Here is a 25,041-nt window from a genome sequence, read left to right as displayed (position 1 = left end):
TTCTCTCCAAGCTTGAGTTTTTCCTCCAAAAATGCCAATGTCTGTTACTGATTAGGGAATTCAAGAACATTAGAGAATTCCAACTCATCCAGAAACCACTTCTTGAGCTTCTGAATTGTTCTTGTTAACAGCCATTGTGCAGGAGATTGAAATTTATCATCAACGCAAAGCGTTAGCTTTGGTTGTTTAATCTTCGTTCTTTCTGATTTTTTTTCACAAGAGCCTCTGTTTCTTCATTGGATCTCTCTATTAGTAGTTGACATGTGCATTAGCACTGTTGAGCTAAAACTAACAAAAGCCAGTGTGCCGGCCACTCTAAAAAGGCACTTCTTCTCCTTTTCTTTTCCCAATGTCTTTTCAAAAGCCTTCCATATCACTAGTTCCCAATGGAATACTTTCATCTGTTAACAAGTCGTAGTGGTTGACAACTAAAAAACAAGCTTCTTCCTCATTGATAACACATAAACTGCTGGTTTCCCCCCTCTTTTCTTTCATTTTTTTTTACTATCTTCTTCCCATAATCATCTCACAAGGATGCCCTTTTGCTTTAGAATAACATTGTTTATGCCCCTTCTCAAGTTGGGTACTGTGACACCAAACTTAGCTACACGAATACCAAAAGCTAAGCGGCGTTGGCGTTGTATTCCTTCCGGGAACACTCGGTCTATACATAAAAGCGAGAGGGAAGAAGATGATGGACAAAGGTACTGTTGTATTGATCGATATTCTTTCATTTTTCTCGATGAAAGCTCAAGCACGTATAAGAGAGGGAAGGTAGAAGATGATTGGCAAAGGAGCAGAGGTGATGATTGAAAGGCCACATGCCATAGCTTTGTGTGTTGGAGAGGTAATTATAAGGTTTGAAAGCATGGAGAGAAAAAGGAAACAAAAAAGTGAATGAACTTATGATTAAGATGTAGACTTTAGGGGCAACAAATTTCACCATAAACTATGTTCCATCTTCTATACCAGAAATGATGACGGTTTTTGAGCCTTGCTTCACTCTATTTTTCACCTTCAAATTGCAGTATCCATCATTACCATAACCACGTCATATTTGTTTATTTTCAAAATACCAAATCACGAGTCTAACGTACTAACCACTCGAGAAAGAAGCATCAATATGAACATCCAACCTGATTCACCTCTAGCCTTCTAAGGGACGTTTGGCTCCTAATTTTAAATAAATTTGGTTTCTGTAGTTTGAAGATAAGAAACACGAGCTTGTATGGTTTTTGTTGGATTTTTTTTTTTCACTTCAAAAAGTTACACAACCTGTTTGCCTTTCTTCTTTCTTTTCCGTACATTACGATTGTTCAGATGGAAAACCGAATTGCATACTGGATGAAGCTTAGTCCTTCAAACCTTTCAATCTCACAACTTTAGTAGCTAAGCACTGTCACACTTAAAGGCAGTTTCATAGATATCAAAATTCAATAATCGAAGAGAAACGAAGGAAAATATTTTTATTTTTTTATTTTTTTTAAATGAATGAACGTTGTTAAGTAATAATTATATTATGCCAATTTAAATGTCAAATATTTGGATTCATTTTCACACCTTTAACTATGTGCTAATAAAAAAAAAACATCTTTTCTAATGAGTGCTAAATAAAAACAAGACACTAATCTAATGATTAGAGGTCTAATTAGAGAAAAAAAAACATCATTAAAAAAATCAAATGGTCAGTAAAAAAAAAATTAATTTATTCCTCACCTTTTTTTTAATGAGAGGTTAAATTTTCTATTAATTTATGTAAATTTTAGAATAATCAAATTAAGAATATTTCAAGAACAATACATCCTTCCAAGGCCACTTTTCTTTATAGAAAACAATGGTCATAATATACTTCTTTGAATACTTTTAATCTCTTACCCACAAAAGTCACTTCCACCCGACGCTCTCGGGGTTCTCGGTGCTCCTGTAGTTAGCAAGAAGAAAAAAAAAATCATCCTTTTTTTAACCTCCACCCACGAAAGTCACTTCCATTCAACCCCTTATGGGCTCTCGGTGCTCCCACAGTTCACGATAAGGAAAAAAGACTAATCCTTTCTTTAACCTCTACCCACAAAAGTTACTTCCACACAACGCCCTCTGAGCTCCCAGCTCTCCCGTGGTTCGTGAGAAGGAAAAATGACTCATCGTTTTTTTTAACCTCTACCCACAAAAGTCACTTCCACCCAACGCTCTCTAGGGCTCTCAGTGCTCCCGTGGTTCACAAGAAGAAAAAAGAACTCGAATTATGTCTATCTACGTCACGCCTTATTACACTCCAAATATCACTTTTCCAAACATTTGTCTAAAATTGCAAACGAGGACAAAAATATTAAAATTTGAGCATATTTCCCACCCTAATTTTGCAATGATGGGTCTAAATCATTTGAATTTCCATTTTCACCCCTTTCTTTCTCAAACCCTCAAAATATGATTAATATTTGCATTAATGATGTTATGGGGTCCCTTAATCTTGACTTAATCTTCCCAAGATTTACTAAATAATCCCAAACCCTAATCAATGTAATTAACCCCTTTAATCACATGCTTCCCCCTATGGCATGATTGTAAATATAAATGTCTCATTTTAAAAAAATAAAAAATTGTGTTAAATGTTTTAATGATATTAAATTATTGAAATGAATTTAAACACTAATGTTATGAATTTAATTTAATTAATTAAAAGATTTATTTTAGACCCAATAAAATTAAAATTTATATATATTTTGTTTTGGGTTTGGAGGGGCTTTTTGTTTGGGCATGTTGGACACATTCATTAGTTAAATGACATAAAGAGATTTATTTAAAAAAAAAAACATAATTAAAGTACTAATAATTATATTTTGTTTGTTATAAGCTAACATCATTATTTCCATTTCTAAATTAAAGTTATTCAATCAAAATTATGCCTTATTATTCATAGAAAAATAAATTTTAGTAAATAAGATAATATAAAAATAAATAAATAAATAAATAATAGCTTAAAAAAAAGGTTTTGGATGCTCGAGAATTTTTTATTGTCTGGAAAAATTGCTCGTGCCCATTCCTAACTAGTTTTAAATTTTTAGAACATTGGATGCATGAAACTGGTACATAGATGTCTACTAGTTATCTGTCCGTGTCTCCTATTTTAATATTTATTTCTGCAAATTTTTCGGAGCAGAGATTTCTGCATGGAAAATTCTTGAGTATTAGGCTGTGTGAATATAATCACTGTCTTCAACCTCATTTATTAACGGAAAAAAATACTCATCATTCTCTCCTTCATTTTTTGTATAAACGTCGTGTATGACTCGAATCTAATCTAACTGGTGGTTTTCTTTGACGGGTCATAGTTTGAGAATTTGAGCAATAAACACTCTCGCATTCTACAAGCGAAAAATTCTCATTCTGTTTGGAGGAGGTTTTGACTCCCTACCTGATAGTTATATGTTGTATGTCGTTGTTGTTTGTTCTTTTGCTTGCCTCACGTGTAATACTAATTTGAATCTCTCAAATCTTGCTTCCAAAATTCTCTTTTGAAATCTTTTTGCTCCCGTTATCTAAAACTTCCTTCTTGAACTGGGGCTAGAGGCTCGAGTATATGTCGCTTGGCTGTAAACAACGCAAGAACGAATTGGCTTAATTCACTTGTTGCTGGGAAGTGAGTGTCCCATAATTGCAAGTCTGCCGTACCTGTCTAAAAATGAGGGGGCAAAATTGTCACAATAAAAATTTAATTAATTTATTATTATTATTATTATTATTATTATTTAAATGGAGGCATTTGAGTTTTAAGGGAGAAGGGGAAAATGAGAGAAAATCACGCGTGGCGTGGGAATGTGAAATGATGCGATAAATTTGGATTTCTTGGTGGGGGCCCACAACTGTCAGGCAGTGCCATGCACGTGCCATTATGGGACCAGACATGTCTTGCCACGACAAATAACAACAACAAATGAAAAAAAAAAAAAAAAAAAAAAAATCCTTTTTTTTCTTGTTTCTTTCTTTTTTTAGGAGCGAAGGGAATGAAGGAGACAAAATGGGAGGTGGGCCCTCACCACATTTTTTAAAAATAAAGTAATTGGGCCCCACAGGCCCATTTGAATGGTCTGGGCCTAGGGCATGCTCTGTTCTCATCACTCTCTCTCAGTTCTTAAAAAAGGAGGCGGAGAAGAGAAGACTATGGCAATGGAGGGAGGATTTTACCCCATTCATCCCACTCATTCTTTTTGCACAAAAGGGAACAAGGGCATTTTTGTCATTTCAAACACGTTCGACCCATCGAATTTTAACGATAAACGTCACTTGATTTCATTTGACGAAGATAAGATTGACATGTTGTAAATGAATTTTACATACGTAAATTTCTTTGATTTTTAAGAATCGAATTAAATTTTAAAGATATTCCTTGATTTTTATTAGGTAGACCACCAGCAATTTTAACAACACACCAACGAGCAAATTTGAACTATGAAATATCTTAACTAATTGAGTTATGCTCGTAATGACATACATCTTAATGATTATAAAAATTGATGATTACGTTATCTTAATCAGTCCCGAATAAGAAATAGGACACTCACTCCTAAAATCGATAGAGTAATCAGTAATATTAAAGCCGTATGGATAACCTCTTCATCTTTTCACCCTCAAACAAAAAAGAAAAAGAACAAAAAAAAGGACAAATTCCTTTGTAAGGAACAAAGGGAATGAAGGGTATTTAGGTAATTTAGTAATGGAAATGGAAGATGGGTAATGATGATTTTGTTTCATAGGCTCGCGGCTTTATAAAGTGTCTTTCTGCCAAAAATAAAATTCAAAATTTCCCTACACCAAAACATTCTTTTTGGTAATATCAATTTAAGCATAGCTCAATGCATAATTTATTAATTTTAATAAATTATGCTTAGACGATATCAACTTGTATGCACTTTTGATTAACTTATATTTAAACATATAACTTCTTTATCTAAATCAGTCTGTACGAGTGGTTCATAATTATAATTTAATAAAAAAAAATCATAATTCAAATTGAAATTTTGTTGTATGGCATGTTATATAAATTCATTGTGTATTGTGTTTTATAAACTAATTTTAATATTTATTAATATTAAAATATTATAGATAAAATTGGAATTGGAAAATGAATTAATTTTTTTGAAAAAGAATAAAATATTTAAAAAAAAAAAAAAAAAAAAAAAAAAAAATAGGTGCAAAATGCTATGATGATTTGCGTAGGGGTCAAATTGAAAGGAAGCGGTGGAAAGGGTGTTAAGCACGCGCGGCAAAGAAGCTATGACCACACAGGAAATGGTCCGACCGTTTTTTTCAAAATTCCCATACTGCCCTTCCGTAATGCGACAAAACAATATTCTACTTTTACATACGTACTCACTGTTTGTTTTAAGGAGGAAAATAAAATTAAAATGTTTTTTTTTATTATTTATTATTTATTTTAAATTAAAAAAAAAAATAGACAGATTCTGTTGGAATAGACTCATAGTTCGGATTAAGGAATGAATGACAAACGCTCTGATTTTTAAACTATTCAACTGTCTCTCTCCCTTTTTTTTTTTTTTCTTTTTGAAAATTATTTTCCCTTTTTTTCTGATAGAGAATTTATTATTTTAAAAAAATTAATTTTCATATATTTGTATAAAAAATCTCTTAAATTTGTTTAACCTTGAAATAAATATATTTTTATTAGAGAGATTAATAGTTATTTATTAATTTGATAATTCAATATTTGTTTAAAATTTTAATTTTTTTTTTTTAAATTAAAGCAAATACTAACATATTATGAAGCTAAAAATTTATTGAAGACAAATTATGAAAAAGCTGCCTCTCATGTCTCAAGAGCAGGGTGCTCATTTATGATTCATCATGTGTTACTTTTCTTCAATTTTTTAAAATTTTTTATTTTGAAATAAATAAATACCTGCCTGTTTTTTCAGTTACTAATACTTTATAGTAAATTAATAATAATAATAACATATAAAAATAATTAATTAATTAATTCCTATAATTCCTACTTATCTTAAAAGAATTAAAAGAAAACTTAAACGTTAAGAATATATTAAACCTCACCTAATTGTTTATCTCTTATTATAAAGCATGAAATTCACGAACAACAAGTAATTTGAGATAAACGAAATTCATCGTTATATACTTACTTAATTCGTAACTCGTAGGGATCAATTAACCTAAAACTAATAGATATATGTGGTTGAATGAATAAGTCGGTCAAGAAAATCAAATGTTGCTATTTGAATGAACAATAATAATTTACTAACTTACTACTAAAAATTATACAGTTGTTTGTATATATATATATATAATTTTTGTATAAAAAAAAAAATCTAAAGAAAAAATAAATAAATAAAAAAAGTGGCAGAAGAAGAAGAAGATCCAGTAGTTAAGGTTATGGGGGGAGGGTGTTCTTCTTCCTCCATGGCCGCCAACCAAAACCCACTGAAGAAAACCAATCATCACCATCATCATGAGACGTCTTCTGCTCCCAGCACTTCTAAAAAGCACTTCCCACATTCATCATCTTCTTCCTTCCATTAAAATTTCAGTCTCTTCTTCTTCTTCTTCTCTCTGCTCAGCCAAAGATTCAATTCGTCAGCCATGAAAACAGCTTCCAGTTTCCTGTTTTTGATCTCTGCTGTTCTTTTGATCATCATCTCTTTTCTTCTTTCTGCAACTTCTTCAACTCCAACTGTTTTGCCCCTTCAACTTCTCTCTCTGCTTTCTATCAAATCCTCCATTAAAGACTCCTCTTCGAGCTTTCTTGATTGGGACCCTAAACCCACCTTCTCCAAAGCTGATTTTCATGACCCGATTTGGTGTTCTTGGTCGGGAGTTCGATGTGATCAGAACTCGCCGGAAATTACCTCCTTGGATTTGTCTCGTCGGAATCTCACTGGGTTTATTCCCTCTGAAATTAAGTACTTAACGAGCTTAGTTTATTTGAATTTGAGTGGTAATAGCTTTCTTGGGCCGTTCCCCACCGCCATTTTTGAGCTATCTCAGCTTACGACTCTTGATATTAGTCATAATATCTTCACCTCCACTTTCCCACCTGGGATTTCCAAGCTTAAGTTCTTGAATGTTTTCGATGCCTACAGTAACAACTTCACTGGTCCGTTACCGCCAGAATTCGCACATCTCCGGTTCCTTGAATGGCTCAACCTCGGTGGAAGCTACTTTAATGGCAGTATTCCGGCGAGTTATGGCGGTTTGTCACGGTTGAAGTATTTGCATTTGGCTGGAAATGCTCTTGATGGTCAAATTCCAGGGCAACTAGCGTATTTAACCAAACTCGAGAGAATGGAAATCGGTTACAATACCTTCTCCGGTGGGATTCCGGCGGAATTTCCATTGTTGTTGAATCTGAAATACTTGGATATTGCCGGAGCGAATCTCGCCGGGACTCTGCCGCAGGACATTGGAAACATGACGAAGCTGCAAAATCTGCTTCTCTTCAAGAATCGAATCACCGGCGAAATTCCTGAAAGTTTAGGGAAATTAGAAGCGCTCGAGGAGCTTGATTTGTCGGAGAATCAACTCACCGGAACGATTCCGTCGGATTTGTATAATCTGAAGGAATTAAGAGAGCTGAGTTTGATGGCGAACGATCTGAGTGGGGAAATTCCACAAGCACTTGGCGATCTTCCAAATCTCGCCAGTTTGCGATTATGGAACAATTTGCTCACAGGTCCACTGCCTCAGAATCTCGGCTCGAACGAGAAGTTACTGCAAGTCGACGTGTCGTCGAATCAACTCTCCGGTCCGATTCCTCCAAATCTCTGCCATGGAAACAAGCTGTATAAGCTCATTCTGTTTTCCAACAAATTAGGGCACGAACTTCCCGCCTCTTTAACGAACTGCACGTCTCTCGTTCGTCTTCGAATCCAAAACAACTTCCTTAACGGCTCGATTCCCCACGGTTTCGGCATGTTGGAGAATCTGACATTCGCCGATTTCAGTAACAATAACTTCTCCGGCGAGATTCCGGCGGATTTTGGTAATGCGGTGAAGTTACAGTACTTGAACATTTCACAGAACGCCTTCGGAACTTCCTTACCGGAGAATATCTGGAACTCGACTAGCTTACAGATCTTCTCGGCGAGTTCTTCGAGAATCATCGGTAGCATCCCCGATTTCGTCGGGTGTAGATCTATCTACGAGATCGAACTCCAGGACAATAATTTAAACGGTAGTATTCCATGGACGTTCGGCCATTGCGAGAAGCTACTCACGCTGAATTTAAGCCGGAATTCGTTAACCGGCATTATTCCATGGGAGATTTCCACGCTGCCGTCGATTACCGCCATTGATCTGTCACGAAACTTCCTCACAGGTACAATCCCTTCAAATTTTCAAAACTGTAGCACAATCGAAAGCTTCGACGTATCGTACAACCAGCTCACCGGCCCCATTCCATCGACCGGAACAATCTTCCCGGGATTACACTCTTCTTCATTCATCGGCAACGACGGTCTCTGCGGCGAGATTCTAGCGAAACCCTGCGCCGTCGACGCTCTCTCCGATGGCGGGATAGAGGTCCGACAGCAGCAGCCACGGCGGACGACGGGAGCAATCGTGTGGATAATGGCAGCGGCGTTTGGTATCGGACTGTTCGTATTAGTAGCCGGGACGAGGTGTTTTCAGACGCATTACAGCCGTCGATTCGGCGGTGGCGACGAGGAAACGGGACCGTGGAAACTAACCGCCTTTCAACGGTTGAACTTCACGGCGGAGGACGTGTTAGAGTGTATGTCAATGACGGATAAGATCCTGGGAATGGGGTCCACTGGGACGGTATATAAAGCGGAGATGCCAGGTGGCGAAATCATAGCGGTGAAGAAATTGTGGGGTAAATATAAAGAGAACATCCGACGGCGGAGAGGGGTTTTGGCGGAAGTGGAGGTACTGGGGAACGTGAGGCACAGGAACATAGTGAGATTGTTAGGGTGCTGCAGCAACAAGGAGTGTACGATGCTGCTCTACGAGTATATGCCAAATGGTAATTTGGACGATTTACTGCACGGTAAAAACAAGGGTGAAAATTTGGTGGCCGATTGGATAACTAGGTATAAAATTGCACTGGGTGTGGCACAGGGGATTTGTTATCTTCACCATGACTGTGATCCAGTCATCGTGCACCGCGATTTGAAGCCCAGTAATATTTTATTGGACGGTGAGATGGAGGCCAGAGTGGCGGATTTTGGCGTCGCTAAGTTGATCCAGACCGATGAGTCAATGTCGGTGATCGCTGGATCCTACGGCTACATTGCACCAGGTTTGTACAATTTTTTTTCCTACTATATTAAATTAAATTAAAAAAACATATAGTTTATTCTTAAAATTAACCAAAAATATATATATATATATATATATATATATATATATATATATATATATTAGGTGTACATGAAACGACCTTTCAGTCTCTAAATGGATCAATTGTAGCTACTCGATCTCGATCAAATGGGCGTTTCAATTTTTCGTGTTTTATTAAACCAATCCCAAGAGGATTATGTTTGAAGCTTGTTTTCCATCTTTGCAGAATATGGCTACACGCTTCAAGTGGATGAAAAAAGTGATATTTATAGCTTTGGAGTTGTGTTGATGGAGATCGTGAGCGGGAAGAGGTCGGTGGATTCTGAATTTGGCGAGGGGAACAGCATTGTGGATTGGGTAAGATCCAAAATTAAGGTGAAAGATGGAGTGAATCAAGTTTTGGACAACGATGTCAGTGCGTCTTGTGCGTCTGTTAGAGAAGAAATGATACAAATGCTTCGTATTTCATTGCTTTGTACGAGCCGTAACCCTGCAGACCGACCGTCGATGCGTGACGTCGTTTTGATGCTACAACAAGCAAAACCCAAGAGAAAATTTCCTGGGAATCTTGTCACTGTTGAAGCTGATGTTCTCTTAGACCACAAGATAGTAGCCGAGTGTTAATATCGTTTCTTTTTCTTTTTCAATTGGTGGGGATTGGTATAGGTTAAGTGCTCCTTGTCCTCCTTCATGGTCGTTGGTCCTTCGTTATGGTCATTGTATAGTGAAAAAGCTCACCTATTTCTTTAGCTCAACCATATAATTATAGGAAATGCTATAATCCATCGTTCTTCTTTTTACGATGAGCCACTCTAGTACAACAAGTTAAAGGGACCGATACGCTTCGTCTCGATGCGTAAGACGATCCCTATGTGCTAGAGGGAAGATCGAAAAGTTTGTGTTAAGTAGAAAGAAAGTAGGTCTCTGTCCTGTTTAGGCATTTGGTGTCGTTTCAGCTGACTTGCTTTGTTACCGAGCCACCTTCTTTAGGGTCAGCGAGGAGGACAATCCTCCTCTCGTATGGTTTTCTTGTGTTAAAAATGTATATTTTTAAGTGTTTGTTATTATTCTATAACTTTTTAACTCTCATTTTGCCTCTGTATGCTCGTGAATTGAAGGATGTTTCGTTACGATGAATACGTGCAAACCAGGTTTTAAAGTTAAAATTATAGAAAAGCTAGCCAAATATATCTCGGACAACAAGAGATTTTATCTGAGCTAAACCATGTAGAAAATTAGTGCTTCCAGTACAGGATCCCAACTCGACAATGTCGGCTCGATCATGTTTATATTGGCAAGAGGAGGTACAACATGAGTGGGTAGATAGTTGGTAGTTACATTGGGACGGTTTGTCCTTGGTGGCTCCATTTTCCCTGAATTAATAAGGTCTTGGATGTCATGTTTTAGCCTTAAACATCAGGTCAGTCTTATGACCATTTGTCAGATGGTATTTACGAGTCTATAAAAACTATAGCCGGTAATTATTTATTTTTAAATATTATAATTTAAAAAAAAACCTTAATTTAAAATTTAATTCGACAAGTTTTAAACCACACCAAGAAAAAAAAAAAACATATATATATATTTAATTATAATGTTTCAATTAATTAATGTTTTTTTTTTCTTTTTGTTTTCAACGAGTAAGCGCGCCACAAGCAATCGCACTCCCGTGGAAGAACAGAAGAGGGAAATACAAAGACCTTCCCGCCACAGAAACTTCATTCTCGTCCAGTTACAGACTAAGATTCCGCATATTTTCCCTTCTTCTCGCTCCAAAAATCTTCATTCTTCTTCACCAGTACCGATCTTTCCCCTTTCCTCTCCTCAAGGATCCGCAGAACCCCTAAAAAGCTTCAAAATGGCTGATTCCAGGGATCTTCCTCCTCGCCGCGGAGCAGGAATAGTCAAAAGTATACGCTTGGAGAACTTCATGTGTCACAGCAACTTGTATATTGAGTTTGGCGAGTGGCTCAATTTCATTACAGGGCAGAACGGAAGTAAGTGGATTAGACGCCTTTTTTTTTTTTTGGGTTTTATCTGTTTCTACACGCATTTGTGCTTGAAGGAATTTGTTTGACGCGAAGAAGGTGGCTAGAAAGAATCCGTAGTAGGAGTTCTGCTGGAGAAAGAAAAAAGACTTATAATTTGGATTGTCCATTGCTGCAGTGTTAAATTTTCTAATGTCGTTGCAATTTACACTAGAAGTTTGATATTTGCAGGTGGTAAGAGTGCTATACTGACTGCTTTATGTGTTGCATTCGGCTGTCGAGCTAGAGGCACCCAAAGGGCGTCGACGTTGAAGGATTTTATTAAAACTGGTTGCAGGTTTGTTCACTTGTGTTGCTCTCTATCGTTTGGCTAATGCATCTGCCAGATGTTTTTGTCTTGAGTTATTCAGGTCTTTTATGTGCGTGTGTTTCGGGTCAGCATTTGCGTCCTTTGACCAATCTCATGGGATAACTGTCATATCCTAACATTTAGTTGATAGATACTCTAAGATTTGATATCATAGATGGATGGTCACCTTATGATTTGGATTCAATTCTTAATGTCACTTTGCCCTCTTCCCCTGTGCTATAGCTGGGTATTTGTTAAGCTGCATCTTATTGAAACTACGCACTACTAATGATATGATATGGAATTTCTGCTAATATTGCGGAGTATGTGGTATTTTCGCTGGTTAGGTATTACAAATATTTTTGAACCTGTAATTTGAATTAGGCTTTAATTCCACTGCATTTACCTAGAAGTTCTAAGAAGTCGTATTACATGTTTTTAATATCCTTTTTGAGTTTCTAATTCATATACAGTATTGGATCTTAACAGTCATGCTGTCATCCAAGTTGAAATGGAAAATTCTGGGGAGGATGCTTTTAAGCCTGGAATATATGGTAATGTTATAATCATAGAGAGAAGGATTTCCGAAGCCTCAGGTGCCATTGTTTTGAAAGATTCTCAAGGTTAGGAACATTTTTGTTTTAAAATTTCACCTTCTATACATATTTTGTTTCATCTAGTAAGTTCAGCCTCTTGCCTGCAAGTTCTACTCATCAATCATTCAATAGTTTTGGAAATATGGAATATGTTGATCCATTTATTTAAAAAGCAGATACATTTTTGTCAAAAAGATGGTAAAAAATTGTGACAGGCTTATTATTTAAGGTATATTTTTCATATTTGGGTGTTTGTTAGTAAGAAGGTCCATAAATGAGTAATACTTACCTCATGGTTCATGCCTACTGACATATATATTCAGTAGTAAACTGACATATGTATATACTTATTTATTTTAAAAAATTAAAGGCCAAAGATAATTTCTCATATCAATTTGCCCATGCATGAAGTAAGCATAACTCGTAATAAATAGAGTGAGGGAGAGGTGGTTGAATCGAAGGGAACCATTTTTGTTACAGGTCTCACACCTGAGTTCTGGCTGATGATTTTTAGTTTATATTGTCAATACACTTGTATGATTCTGTTTTACTTTTGCACCGGTCTTCTCATATACTGTCTTAATTATCCAGTAATTTGATACTGCATTTTTCCATAATGTTCTTGTGAATCATATTTCAGAGTAGGTTGTACTGCAAAGTGCAGTCCTATCATTTCATAATTTTATGGGGTTGACAACCATTATTTATGTATTTTTTTCTTATGGTATCTTACAGGAAAGAAGGTTTCCAGTCGGAGGGATGAACTACGAGAGCTTGTAGACCATTTTAATGTGAGTTGTTGCCTTGTATAATGTAATCTGATCGCTTTTCTATTATTGGGTTTTTATATTTGGGTCATATTAGGTTCGTTAGTACTTTTTGAGATTGAGTAACGAGGGCATGGTATGTGAATGTTAAGGGACTCTTTTTACTTACCAATTTATGTCATATAGATGGTACATCCATGTTTCCTATAACTTATAGGAGATATAAAATGTTATGCATTTTCAATCTCCAACAGTAAAAGATAAAATACTTTATCTTATGCAGATAGATGTTGAGAACCCGTGTGTGATAATGAGTCAGGACAAAAGTAGAGAGTTCCTGCATTCTGGGAATGACAAAGACAAATTCAAGGTAATGAAAGCTGTTTTCTTCACATTCTGGTGATGTTATGGTTACTCTAACGACACTCTATTGGTCAGTTCTTCTTCAAAGCTACTCTTCTCCAGCAAGTTGATGATCTGTTGAAAAACATTTTTCATCAACTGAGATCTGCGAATGCACTTGTTGATGACTTGGAGTCTACCATACGACCTGTGGAGAAGGAGCTAAATGAGCTGCAAGGAAAAATTAAAAACATGGAGCACGTAGAAGAAATCTATCAACAAGTCCAACAGTTAAAGAAGAAGCTTGCGTGGTCATGGGTATATGATGTAGACAAGCAGCTTCTGGACCAAAGTGTAAAAATAGGAAAGCTCAAAGATCGCATCCCTATTTGTCGAGCAAAAATTGATCATCAACAGGTTAGTAATTTACTATGTTGGTTATGCTAACCATCTCTCTTGCCACACACTCATGTTGAACTTAATGTTGGAATGTTTTCTAATATAATGTCTCCCTATGTTATCTCTGCCTTTTGGAGCTGTGGAGTATCCATTGGACTTGATCTATTTGTTTTAGTTCATATCAGGGGCACTTGGTACTTAATCTTATGTAATGTATTCAACTTCTGAATGGTGCAATAGGGTCTGGCAGAAAAATTAAGAGAACGCTTTATCGAGAAGAAGGCTCAAATTGCAAGCATGATGGAGAAAACTTCGGAAGTTAGAAGACTGAAGGACGAATTGCAAGAAACCCTTTCCTTGGTAAGGGAGTTCGTAAAAGTAGTTAGCTGAAACTTCGATTTCTTTTTAACCACTACAAAGTTGTATTTTATCTCTCGGGTCTTCTTCTCCTTTATTAATATTTCATATATCAATGAAATACGTGCTTCCTCTAAAAGAACGTTGCATTCTTCTCCTGGTATTTCCACTGTCTTTTAATTTGTGGACAAAGCTTGTTTTAGTGCCCTTGAATATATTCGTGGTAGGATCCCTCTTAAACCATATTTTATTTCTCAAAATACATCTCACAGAATCTACAATTTTGAAGCCTATGATATTGAACATATGAACAATAGTGTAATATCTGTTCGTATATTTTTTTTCTTTTTTAATTTTTAAAATATCAGTCACTATTTGCTCTGCTGTTTAGTAACTATTAGTTTTATTATCTTTTATTTTAAATTTTTAATGCATATACCTTATGAGAATTTCTGGTCAGTGTAGTCCCATCCTTCATGTTTTCTGATAAATAATCCAATGCAAACAAAATTTCTAGGCAACAAGAGAGAAGCTCGGGCTTGAAGAGGAGCATGGCCGCAAAATGAACTACATTCAAAAGATGGCGAAACGTGTTAGGCTGCTTGAGCAACAAGTTCACGATGTTCATGAGCAGCACATAAGAAATACACAGGTATCCCTTTCTCTTGGATTTGTATGTCCTTACTGAAAGGAGAGAGAGTCAGGACGAGAGTGACTCGATTCTATTTATGGCGTATTGATTTATTTATTTGTGCATGTCTCATCAACAATTAGTAGTTGGGTTGCGCATGTATTTCCCTTCTGAATATATTCTTCTACCTTAGCCACTATGCAAGTCGGTGTATTTATATACATACGATCAGTTTATATTGGTAGTTGCACTTATTGCCTTCCAAAATTATGCTTCTACCATTGATCTTCAAGCTGTTGCCGATCTCATATATTTAAAACAAGGATCCATAAATCCATGTCATTGTTCACTTGGCAATGAGACGTCTTCTCTGCAGTTTCTTAAAAATTGTTTGATACGGTCAAGGTTCTATCTATACTGTTCGTGACAAATAATCTTTTCGATTGCATTATGTCTTTCGATCTTTTTATAATGTAGATAACCTATATTTTCTCATGTAATTTTCACTGCCCTCCTCTGCAATATCAACCTCCGATGATTTATTAACTACCTGTAGGCTGAAGAATCTGAAATTGAGGAAAAGTTGAAGGAACTCGAATTGGAGACTGAAGCTGCTAAGTCAACAGTCATGAGGTTATTTACTTATTTGCTTCGTAGGTCCGTTTTTAAAAAAAGAATTGTAGTCCATCGTATTGAATCAAGTTACAGGTTAAAGGAGGAGGAAAATGGCTTACTGGATAGTCTAAACAGTGGGAGAAGTGAAATAAAAAAGATTGCTGAAGAGGTAAAACAAGAATCCTTGCACGGAAATACACTGGATATTGTGTGGCAAACTTCTTCTTTGTTTTTTTTTTGTGTGTGTGTGTATGTGTGTCATGGAAGGCGTAAGAGTCCTCTCTTTGGTTATCTTGTTCTTGTCCCATGATACTTGTGATTGACAGTGCATGACTCTTCACGTAATGAGAGATCATCGTCACCTTTGTGATTGCAAACATGAAAATGTGCTTGTTCTTTTACAAATTTTAATTAATTTCTAAATTTGAACAACTTATTTACTCACAAATGGTGATCGGTCAAACAAAAACTATTTATTAGAAATTTTTTCCATAGTGCAACCAATGATGTTAGTGTTTCCTAGATGTTGGGTGTCTAGTTGAAAATAGGGAGACTTTATCCGGTGTCTGCGATCAACTTGCCTCCAACTTTCCGAAATATTTCAATTTTTTCCCACTACTGAACTGTGGGATGGAAAATTGGTGTTTTACAATGTCCATAACCAATTATGACAGTATACTCACTTTGTTGAAAATTTTATGTAGTAGCCATCAGTAATATTAGCAACCGTTATCTAATCTGCTCATACTCTCTTAATCCATGATGTTAACAAAAAACCTTCCCAATTTACAACGAGGGAAGTAGACTATATGAAGCAAAAGTATTATTCTATTTACACTAAGATATAGTGTGATAAATAGCATTGTCGAAGAGTTCTATATAAGTTTGCATCTTCTCCATGAATAATCTTTGATTTCTTTCCTTCCACAAATTCCAAAAGAAAACTATACTGGGATTTTTCCATAGCAGAGTTTTTACATTGCTAAAGGAGTGGTATGTTAGGGCCACGTCCAATAAATCCTTTACCTCCTTGGAAAAAAGAAGATGTCCTTATCCAGAAATTTTGAGCGTATGTGCATTGCATAAGTAAGCTGCTTTGTGATTCATTATCTTTCTTGCGTAATGGGCAACAACTTGAAAGAGAGTCATGTAGGGCATTCTTTTTTCTAGACTTTCACTTGTGCTTATGGCTTTATGCGCTATTTCCTAGAAGAAAAACTTCACATTTTTAGGGCGATTCCCTTTCCATATTGTCTTTGGTAGCATGAGGTTTATTGCTTTTACTTTTTCCCCCGATGTCCATCATAAAATTTTTTGTAGAGAAAACTTTTTCAGCTTTAGAAAGCTATGTCAATGAGTTTTCTTCTTTAGACAATACAACTGGAGCGAAGATAAGGCTTAAGTCGGCCCATTTCGTAGCTTCGTTATTCTTTAGGTTCCTACCGAGCCTTAGGTTCTAGAAATTATTGACATCATTTCATGTTTCTTTGATCGTGGCCATTTTGCTATGAGAGAGTCTATACAAAAGTGAATACTGCAAGGCTTGTGTGATGTTTTCAGTCCAAGGGTTGGTCCAGAAAGATGTTCTGGATGATGGAGGAAGCACATCTTTCTAGACCTCTTGTTTCGTTTTGCTCAAACAGCATTATTGTTATACTCTCTTTGGTTTTAATACTCTTTGTTACTGACTTAAGCATCTTGTTTCCAAGAAAGTATATGTGCTGTTATCTTGCCGTGTTGTTTTTGGGTTTAACTCTCACTCTTAAAATGCTCGATAGTGATGGATATTTCATTGTTCTGCTGTTACTTTCTTTGTGATAACATATCATCATTAAGTTATGTTGCACCATATTTTCTACATTTGTTTACTGTATATTCTAAATGATGGTGGTTTTACAGATTGAAGGTTATGAAAAAAAGCATAATGAATTTTCACGCTCTATTCGAGAGCTAAGGCAGCATCAAACAAACAAGGTATGAAAAGGAATTAGGTTACGATTCTTGATATCTTTCAAGCTAGGGATGTTTTATGCATGTTCATATTTGTATTTGCTTATGTAGCTTAATACTGGCATCTTTAAACAGCAGATATTCTCCTACCTTTACCTATTGCCTCTGAGGATGGTAACGGCATAACTTGATTTGGACAGGTTACAGCTTTTGGAGGTGATAGAGTCATTCAATTATTACGTGTGATTGAGAGGCAAAATCGAAGATTCAAGAAACCTCCCATTGGTCCAATTGGTGCCCATCTGGTTAGTATCAGAAATTAAATTCTTGTTAACCTATTTTTTGTGCACCATCGCCCTGCGAATTTATTATTAAAGAAAGAAAAGTTTGTAGGAAATGTTCAACTAGTTGACATGCAGGGAGTATTTCTGGTTCAGCGATCCATACGACTGTTTCTAAGGAGATGCAATACAAAGAGATGGGGTTATTGATTAATGAAGCCAGGGATCCGTTGAGAACTTTGTGATTTTATTGCAAGTGTTTTCTTGTTTGAAAGAGTTGGGGTTTCTACTAATGACACAAATTAATGTATATTTCTTATAATCATGGTTACTTGGATTGCCTTCTTTGGTAATCAATGTGGTTCAGAATTGGTTTGTTACCAAGATTCTTTGTGTCCACGAGGTTGTTCTTTCCATTGGCTGCAGTCTAATTCTGTATATTGATGGAATAGTTATTTTCTGTAGAATTTGGTCAATGGTGACGTGTGGGCTCCTGCTGTTGAAAATGCCATTGGGAGGTTGCTCAATGCATTCATCGTGACCAATCATCAAGATTCTCTTCTTTTGAGAGGATGTGCTAATGAAGCCAATTATAGGCAACTCCCAATTATCATCTATGACTTTTCAAGACCACTGTAGGTGTATGAGATTCTTTTCCTTCACTGCTCTCTAATGATCTTTGGTTTGAACATAAAGTTTATCTTTTCGTGTGCTCTCACTTCTCCTGGTAGGTTAGATATTCCAGCTCACATGCTTCCTCAAACAAAGCACCCTACAACCCTTTCAGTGATTCATTCTGAAAACCATACTGTCATCAATGTTTTGATAGATAAGGTAAATCTCTTGTTTCAATATATTTTTGCTTATTTATTTTCTTATCCTACATAGCCTTTGTTTCTTGCTCCTATTTGCGCCCTCTTACCCCCACTCACTCAGGATGTTGATAATTGATAAATGACGTGTTGTTCTCTTCTATGACCATGATTCTTGCTTCATAGGGTGATGCTGAGAGGCAAGTGCTTGTTAAAGATTATGATGTGGGTAAATCAGTCACGTTTGACCAACGGATCAAAAATCTCAAGGAGGTCTTTACGTTAGATGGATATAAAATGTAAGCGAATATATTACATCCTAATACAGAGTTCCATAAACTAATTGATTTGGGTATATCCATCTAATGTTAGTAGATGAAATCAGGACGAAGAACTGTCCTACCATTTCCTGAATGTTAGTTAGGAACAAGAAAGTGAGTTGGGCCTCAAGGAACTCTAGTTCTTGGTTAAGTTTTGACTTTGTGAACACATGGATAGACATTTCTGCAGACTACATGAATCTATGTTAAAAGTTACTATTGTTAAATGTATTTTTATTTGTCATGTTCTAATTAATGATCACAAAGATGTATCATTATTTCTTCATAGGTTTTCTCGTGGTTCTGTTCAGACAATTCTTCCCCCAGTTAAAAGACCTAGAAGTGGCAGACTTTGTAGTTCTTTTGATGACCAGATTAAAAGTCTTGAAAAAGATACATCAAACATGAAGGAAGAAGCTGAGCAATGTAGGAAGAGGAAGAGAGCTGCAGAAGAACAACTTCGGGGTCTTGAAGAGAACCTATGCAATGCCAAGGTATTCTACTCTACCAATTACACATTTATTTGTATAATCATTGTTTTGTACACTTTGGCCCTAGTTTATCCTGTTTGGTTAGGTGGGAAGCTCAATGTGATTTGTTTTTGAGATAGAGTAGCCGAAGTTTAATCACTTTCTACGGAATGGATTACGTCTATTGTCACTTGATTTTGCGTGTCTAGAATCTGTATTGAAATTCCCAATTAAAGGAAAGAATGTAGCCGATGAAGGATACCTTTGGCAGACTTATCAATAAAAATAAGATGTAAAGCTAACTAAATCATAACGAACCTTCCTATGGTAGACAAGAAGATAACTAAAAATTCCAGAGTAGGTCGTTACGTCGAGAAGATGATGGGAGTATTTTCTTTGGTGTCAAATGAGAGTGCAGGTGTGAACTTCATTTGTTGAGAGGTGGTATCTTATCCCATGTGTGAAAGATGCTTTGGTTTTGGTAACCTTGGCAGAAGAAACGGAGCTTTTAGAGGAAAATTGTTGTGGAGATCTTTTTTAGTCAATCCTTTATAACAATTAACTAGTGAACATAAAAATGATTAATAGTGGTCTCCTGACATTGCTTTCACAATGATTAGAGTTCGATTATTAAGGTTATCGGGGAAGATTGACAGTAAATGATTAATAAATCCCTTCCGTGCATTAATAAAGGGTGGTGTATTTTAGGAGATCTAACTTTGAACTGTGAAGGAAGTGAGGGCTCTTTTCACGCCCAACTCAAGTGGACGTGGGAGAACAATTTTCCAGCCATTTGACAACTTTTCATTACTTGGAAGTCTTGTAAATCTTTGCAAGTGTTACATTTGATTTTATTATGTCATCATCTGATTCTTTGTTATTACTATTGTATATAAAGCGGAGATGTCAAAATGCGGAACGCATTTTAATGTCCAAAAATTTGGAGCTACAAGATTTACGGAAGTCACAGGTTGCTGGAACTAGTTCATTACCTTCATCAAACGTTGACGAGCTTCATCAAGAAATTTCTGTAAGATATACTTGTGATATTTGTATTTTATGTAATATGTATACGAATAAGTTCAGTCACGTTCAGTCACACATAGGTCTAAGAATGTGGAATTGTAGTTACTCAATCTTCTTTATTGCATAATTCTTTTAATATCATTTTCTTGGGAATGATTACCAGAAAATCAAAGAGGAGATGGAAGAGAATAAATCGCTTCTGGAAAAGTTCAGAGTGAGAATGAAGGATGCGGAAGCCAAGGCAAAAGATCTTAAACTATCATTTGAGAATCTGTGTGGTACGCAGCAGTGATTTTTGCACTCAGATTCTATATTAGTTCCTTTCATCTCTCTCTCTCTCTCTCTCTCTCTTTTTCTTTCTCATAAGTGATCGCTCCCCTTCTCTCCACACCCGAAAAAATAAATGAATAGAGTCAGCGAAAGGAGAAGTTGATGCATATGAAGAAGCCGAGAGAGATATGTTGCAGATTGAACGAGATCTGCATTCTGCCGAAAAGGTCTTTATTCCTGCCTCTACGAATAATTCATTGAAATTTTTTCTTGCATCTTACTAGTTTAGTAATGTTAAAGGGTATAAATGTCACAGGAGATGAATCATTATGAAGGTATTATGACTAACAAGGTCCTGTTTGATATCAAAGAGGCAGAGAGACAATATGAGGAGCTCGAGCGCCATCGTAAGGTAATTTTGATTGTTTAGAAGTATATATGCAGTCTGCAACTTTCTTACGTGCCAATGACATGACATCTCAATTGCAGGAGAGTTACAGTAAGGCTTCAATAATATCTCCTGAGAGTGAAATTGAGGCTTTAGGTGATTGGGATGGGAGCACACCTGAACAACTCAGTGCACAATTAAACAGGCTAAATCAGAGACTTAGTAACGAGACCCGACAGTTTTGTCTCTAACTCATTTCTTTAATTCCTTAAACTGCCAAGCCTCAATTATGATTGAAGTATACTAACCTTTTAGTTCCTGCCAGATGTTCTGAATCTCTGGAAGACTTGAGGATGATGTATGAGAAAAAGGAGCGTACAATTATAAGAAAACAACAGACTTACAAAAGTTTTAGAGAGAAGTTGAATGTGAGTTTTCCTCTCCTACGACTCTTCATAGATTTTCTATATGTGAATGTTATAGTTTATTCATTGACATCTTATTTCTGTGCATGTGTATATATATATATATATAAATAGACGTTTCGTAATTTTAGTATTTTATTTCCTGTTTAAGACAGGATGAAGCCACATTCTTATATTGATGCATTCCATAGTCTTCATGGAAGCATTCATATTATTAACCTACTCTCGAATTAAATCACAGGCTTGCCAGAAAGCTCTTGAGCTACGGTGGAACAAGTTTGAAAGGAATGCTAATCTTTTGAAGCGTCAATTGACTTGGCAGTATGAATTTCTTTCGCATTCAGAGATTTTGTTTTTTCAGTCTGTTTTCTCTAAAATTGGTGATATTAAAGTATGTTAAATTTGTTCAGATTTAATGGCCATTTAAGAAAAAAAGGGATCAGTGGACATATAAAAATCAATTACGAGGAAAAGACCCTCTCGGTTGAGGTAAGCCCACTTAATGGATTTCATGTAATGAGAAAAAACCTCTCTTTTTGATTTATGTTATTGAATATTATGCACTTCTTCAACATTCAACAGGTGAAGATGCCCCAAGATGCATCCAGCAGTTCTGTTCGTGATACCCGTGGACTTTCAGGTTTCTTCTGCTTAAATTGACTGCATGAGTTTCCATTTTGTTTGGTTTTTCTATCTGCAACGTCTTAGCTTATAGCTACTAAATGTTTTGCCTACTGATTTTCAGTTCATTAACACACAAATTTTTGATACTTGCTATGAATTTGTGGACACGAGGCGGAGTGCCAGCGAGGACGCTGGACTCCGAAGGGGGGTGGATTGTGATATTCCACATCGGTTGGGGAGGAGAACGAAACATTTTTTTAACTGTGTGGAAACCTCCCCCTAGCTGACACGTTTTAAAAATCTTGAGGGGAGGCTAGCGGTGGGCTTGAGCTGTTGCAAGATTAGCCCTTGATGTTTTTATTTCCCTCCCTGAACTGTGTTTAGTGTGTGGAATATTTTATGAAATGTCTATTGATCTATGTATTATATATAGTTCATGCACTGAAGGATTATAGTTTTGAAATAACGGAATCGAATGATATTAGGTGGAGAACGGTCATTTTCCACTCTATGCTTCACTTTGGCATTACACGAAATGACAGAAGCCCCATTTCGAGCAATGGATGAGTTTGATGTGTTTATGGTGAGCTACTGTCTCATTCTTGTCACTCTTTTCCTGATATCCATAGCCACAAAGAATGTTGCTAATAGTCTTTTCACAAGTTCGCGAAATACGCTTTCAGGATGCAGTAAGTCGGAAAATTAGCTTAGACACTCTTGTGGATTTTGCATTGTCACAAGGTTCCCAATGGATATTTATCACACCTCATGATATCGGGTAATTACTGAGATGTTAAGACCTTTGAGTTTCACTTTATATAGTTACTCATATGATGTTTTTACTGCATACTCCCACGTTTTTCACTCACTTGGAAGTATTGAGATACTTTACCTTTGGCATTTTAACTACAGCGTGGTAAAACAAGGAGAACGAATCAAGAAGCAGCAAATGGCAGCTCCTCGATCATGATCTTCCTTCTACATGCATTTACGAGAGCTCAATGCTGTTCAGCCATCTCTGTATGTCACATATATATATATTTTTTATCTCAATGTCTATTTAACTTATTTACCCATTTGGAAATTCCATCCATCTTGTATGTATATTGTGCACGTTAAAATCTTGAACCGTAGAATTAACAATCATATATGAGAAAATAGAGAAGGGAAATTAAAAGGTGAAAGGTAAACGGAATGCCTTTTGTTGTATGCGTTTATTAATATATGAGAGTTTCCATTACCACTGACCTTTTCGTGGTACACAAGCCTTAACTAGTTGAACGATATTTAGATTCCCATATCCAATATAGTTAAAAGTGGCTGTTCTACGAAACTGCATGAACCGAGTCGAGTGTCCCTGTTTGTTTTGGTTGTTTCTTTTACTATAGTTTTTCTCATAGAAAAGAGTCAAGTTTCCTAAGTTGGTCCTGAAAATGTGAAAGCATGCCATGAATTGAGGTTTTGTACAATCATAATACATGTCTTATAGGGCATTAGACACATTATTTCTGTATGAAGTGTAAATAGCTGTATTCAAACTCTTATAGATTCCTCTGCATAGTTATTTATTTTAATTATTTTAATGTCAGATCAAGATGATAGATTCAGATCCCTTTACCTTGCCAATTTTATTTTCTATTCTTATTTGGGTTTCTGAATGGCAATGGCTAAGATAATACAGACCATCCTGCACCTTAGTTCACTGTCAGATGTTCTTATTTCTTTGGGATAAAAAAGTATGGACTGTATTATTATTGAGCTCATTGATAGGTTCTGCATGTGTGGTGTGTCAATTGGTCTCCGAAAACATTTTCTAGTACGGCTAACGACCATAAATTTAATTGATAAGATACCAATTATCGTTCTAAAGATTGATAGTTCGATCTTTCACTTTTGTAATTGTTGAGTTAAAAGAAAAGTATAGTACTACTCGATTATGTATCTCGTTACACATTCATTTTTGTTTAATCTTATTTGGATGATCAACATTATTGAAAAACATGAAGAATCACAATGGTTTGAATTATTCTATTTAAATCTTTTGCTTTGAAAGATGATCTTCACCTCGCATAAACATTTCAAAGTTTTCTTTATAATATAAATCTATTAAAATGTTGGACAAAATGTGATATGACAAAAGCTTATCTAAATTAAATTTAAAAGAACAATATTTCACTGAAAATTAAAATTTTTGAACTTTAATTTGATGGAAAACTTTTAAAAATATAAATATTTTTTAAACAAAAATTAAAATTTGGAATTATTTTTTGCAATAATTTAGCTTCCATGTATCCATCCCTTCTCATCTGATATTTAGTCTCTTTCTTAATTTTTAAAATGTTGATAAAAATGTAAACTTTATTTCATTATCAATGATGTGATTCAATACGTCCATTTTGGGTCCCAAATAATTGAAAGAAATGTTTGCATTTAACGGTTACTTAACGGTAGTGTGTGACGTTGCTCCAAATTACAAAGAAAACTGTAACTCAACATCATAATAAGCCATCTTTCTCACACATTAAATTACAATTTTTATTTTTTAATTTAAAAAATATTGAATTTGACCGAAACTTTTGACTCTAGATACTTATTAGACACTGAAGATTTAGAAACTAATGCCCGTTTGATAATCATTTAATTTTTAATTCAATATTACTTCAACCTACAAATTTTCATGTTTCTATATACGTTTTCAATAACTAAAAAAAAATAATTTTAAAAAAATTGTGATAAATAATAATTAAAAAATTAATTACAATATTTTAAAAATTATACATGGACCTTTGTCTCTTTCCATCGTAAGAAAGGTCATAAGAATTATTTATTAAATAATTTGAAAATATTTCGAAAGGGTATTATATTATTTTATGTTGAATATACGACCCTTCTAATTTTAAATAATAAGTAGGTTCAAATATAAAATAAATATAAGAGAAAATAGTTTAGTGTCCTTTTTAATTTAAAAAAAAAACTCTACAATTAATACCTAATTTATATATCTTAAACTAATATAATCAATTATTTTAGTCTTGAAAATATTTTTTTTTCTGTATTTTGTTTTTTTTTCTTGCCACAAAATCTTACAAAAAAAAAAAAAAAAAAAA

General features: G+C 35.3%; 3 protein-coding genes across 4 annotated transcripts in view; all 3 read left to right on the top strand.

Moving 5' to 3' along the window:
- The first annotated feature begins 6,339 nt into the window (after positions 1-6,339).
- On the top strand, positions 6,340-10,160 carry LOC111447748 (leucine-rich repeat receptor-like protein kinase TDR). Its single transcript, XM_023087069.1, has 2 exons — positions 6,340-9,283; positions 9,551-10,160. The coding sequence occupies exons 1-2, from the start codon at positions 6,607-6,609 to the stop codon at positions 9,946-9,948; spliced, it is 3,075 nt and encodes a 1,024-aa protein (XP_022942837.1). The 5' UTR covers positions 6,340-6,606; the 3' UTR covers positions 9,949-10,160.
- An 814-nt stretch (positions 10,161-10,974) lies between these two features.
- Positions 10,975-23,179, top strand: LOC111447308 (structural maintenance of chromosomes protein 6B-like). Of its 2 annotated transcripts, XM_023086398.1 has the most exons (28): positions 10,975-11,321; positions 11,544-11,649; positions 12,151-12,284; positions 12,993-13,048; positions 13,308-13,394; positions 13,463-13,783; positions 14,006-14,125; positions 14,640-14,774; positions 15,310-15,386; positions 15,462-15,537; positions 17,268-17,342; positions 17,519-17,623; positions 18,065-18,234; positions 18,331-18,433; positions 18,598-18,710; positions 19,021-19,225; positions 20,100-20,231; positions 20,391-20,505; positions 20,639-20,724; positions 20,814-20,909; positions 20,987-21,123; positions 21,211-21,313; positions 21,552-21,631; positions 21,721-21,799; positions 21,893-21,950; positions 22,420-22,517; positions 22,618-22,712; positions 22,847-23,179. In XM_023086398.1, the coding sequence occupies exons 1-28, from the start codon at positions 11,183-11,185 to the stop codon at positions 22,902-22,904; spliced, it is 3,159 nt and encodes a 1,052-aa protein (XP_022942166.1). In that variant the 5' UTR covers positions 10,975-11,182; the 3' UTR covers positions 22,905-23,179. The 2 variants fall into 2 exon arrangements, with proteins under 2 accessions (XP_022942166.1, XP_022942167.1); XM_023086399.1 differs by lacking the exon at positions 10,975-11,321 and having other exon boundaries at positions 11,562-11,649; positions 12,135-12,284.
- LOC111447311 (F-box protein At5g51370-like) overlaps positions 16,354-25,041 on the top strand; it is a 12,896-nt gene continuing 4,208 nt past the window's right edge. Inside the window, exon 1 of the mRNA XM_023086403.1 lies at positions 16,354-16,365. The gene's annotated coding sequence lies outside the window, so the exon portion shown is untranslated. The remainder of the gene's footprint in view (positions 16,366-25,041) is intronic.

Source organism: Cucurbita moschata, unplaced genomic scaffold (assembly GCF_002738365.1).
Source record: "Cucurbita moschata cultivar Rifu unplaced genomic scaffold, Cmos_1.0 Cmo_Scf00009, whole genome shotgun sequence".
Classification (NCBI taxonomy): Eukaryota; Viridiplantae; Streptophyta; class Magnoliopsida; order Cucurbitales; family Cucurbitaceae; genus Cucurbita; species Cucurbita moschata.
The sequence above is the reverse complement of the archived record's forward strand: the minus strand, read 5'-3'. Positions and strand labels throughout refer to the sequence as shown.

Excerpts from the sequence above, each read along its gene's own strand:
- LOC111447308 (XM_023086398.1), top strand. The coding sequence starts at position 11,183 with ATGGCTGATTCCAGGGATCTTCCTCCTCGCCGCGGAGCAGGAATAGTC. Across the intron at positions 11,322-11,543 it reads CATTACAGGGCAGAACGGAA|GTGGTAAGAGTGCTATACTG; the intron begins GTAAGTGGATTA and ends TGATATTTGCAG. Across the intron at positions 13,784-14,005 it reads CAAAAATTGATCATCAACAG|GGTCTGGCAGAAAAATTAAG; the intron begins GTTAGTAATTTA and ends ATGGTGCAATAG.
- LOC111447748 (XM_023087069.1), top strand. The coding sequence starts at position 6,607 with ATGAAAACAGCTTCCAGTTTCCTGTTTTTGATCTCTGCTGTTCTTTTG. Across the intron at positions 9,284-9,550 it reads CTACGGCTACATTGCACCAG|AATATGGCTACACGCTTCAA; the intron begins GTTTGTACAATT and ends CCATCTTTGCAG.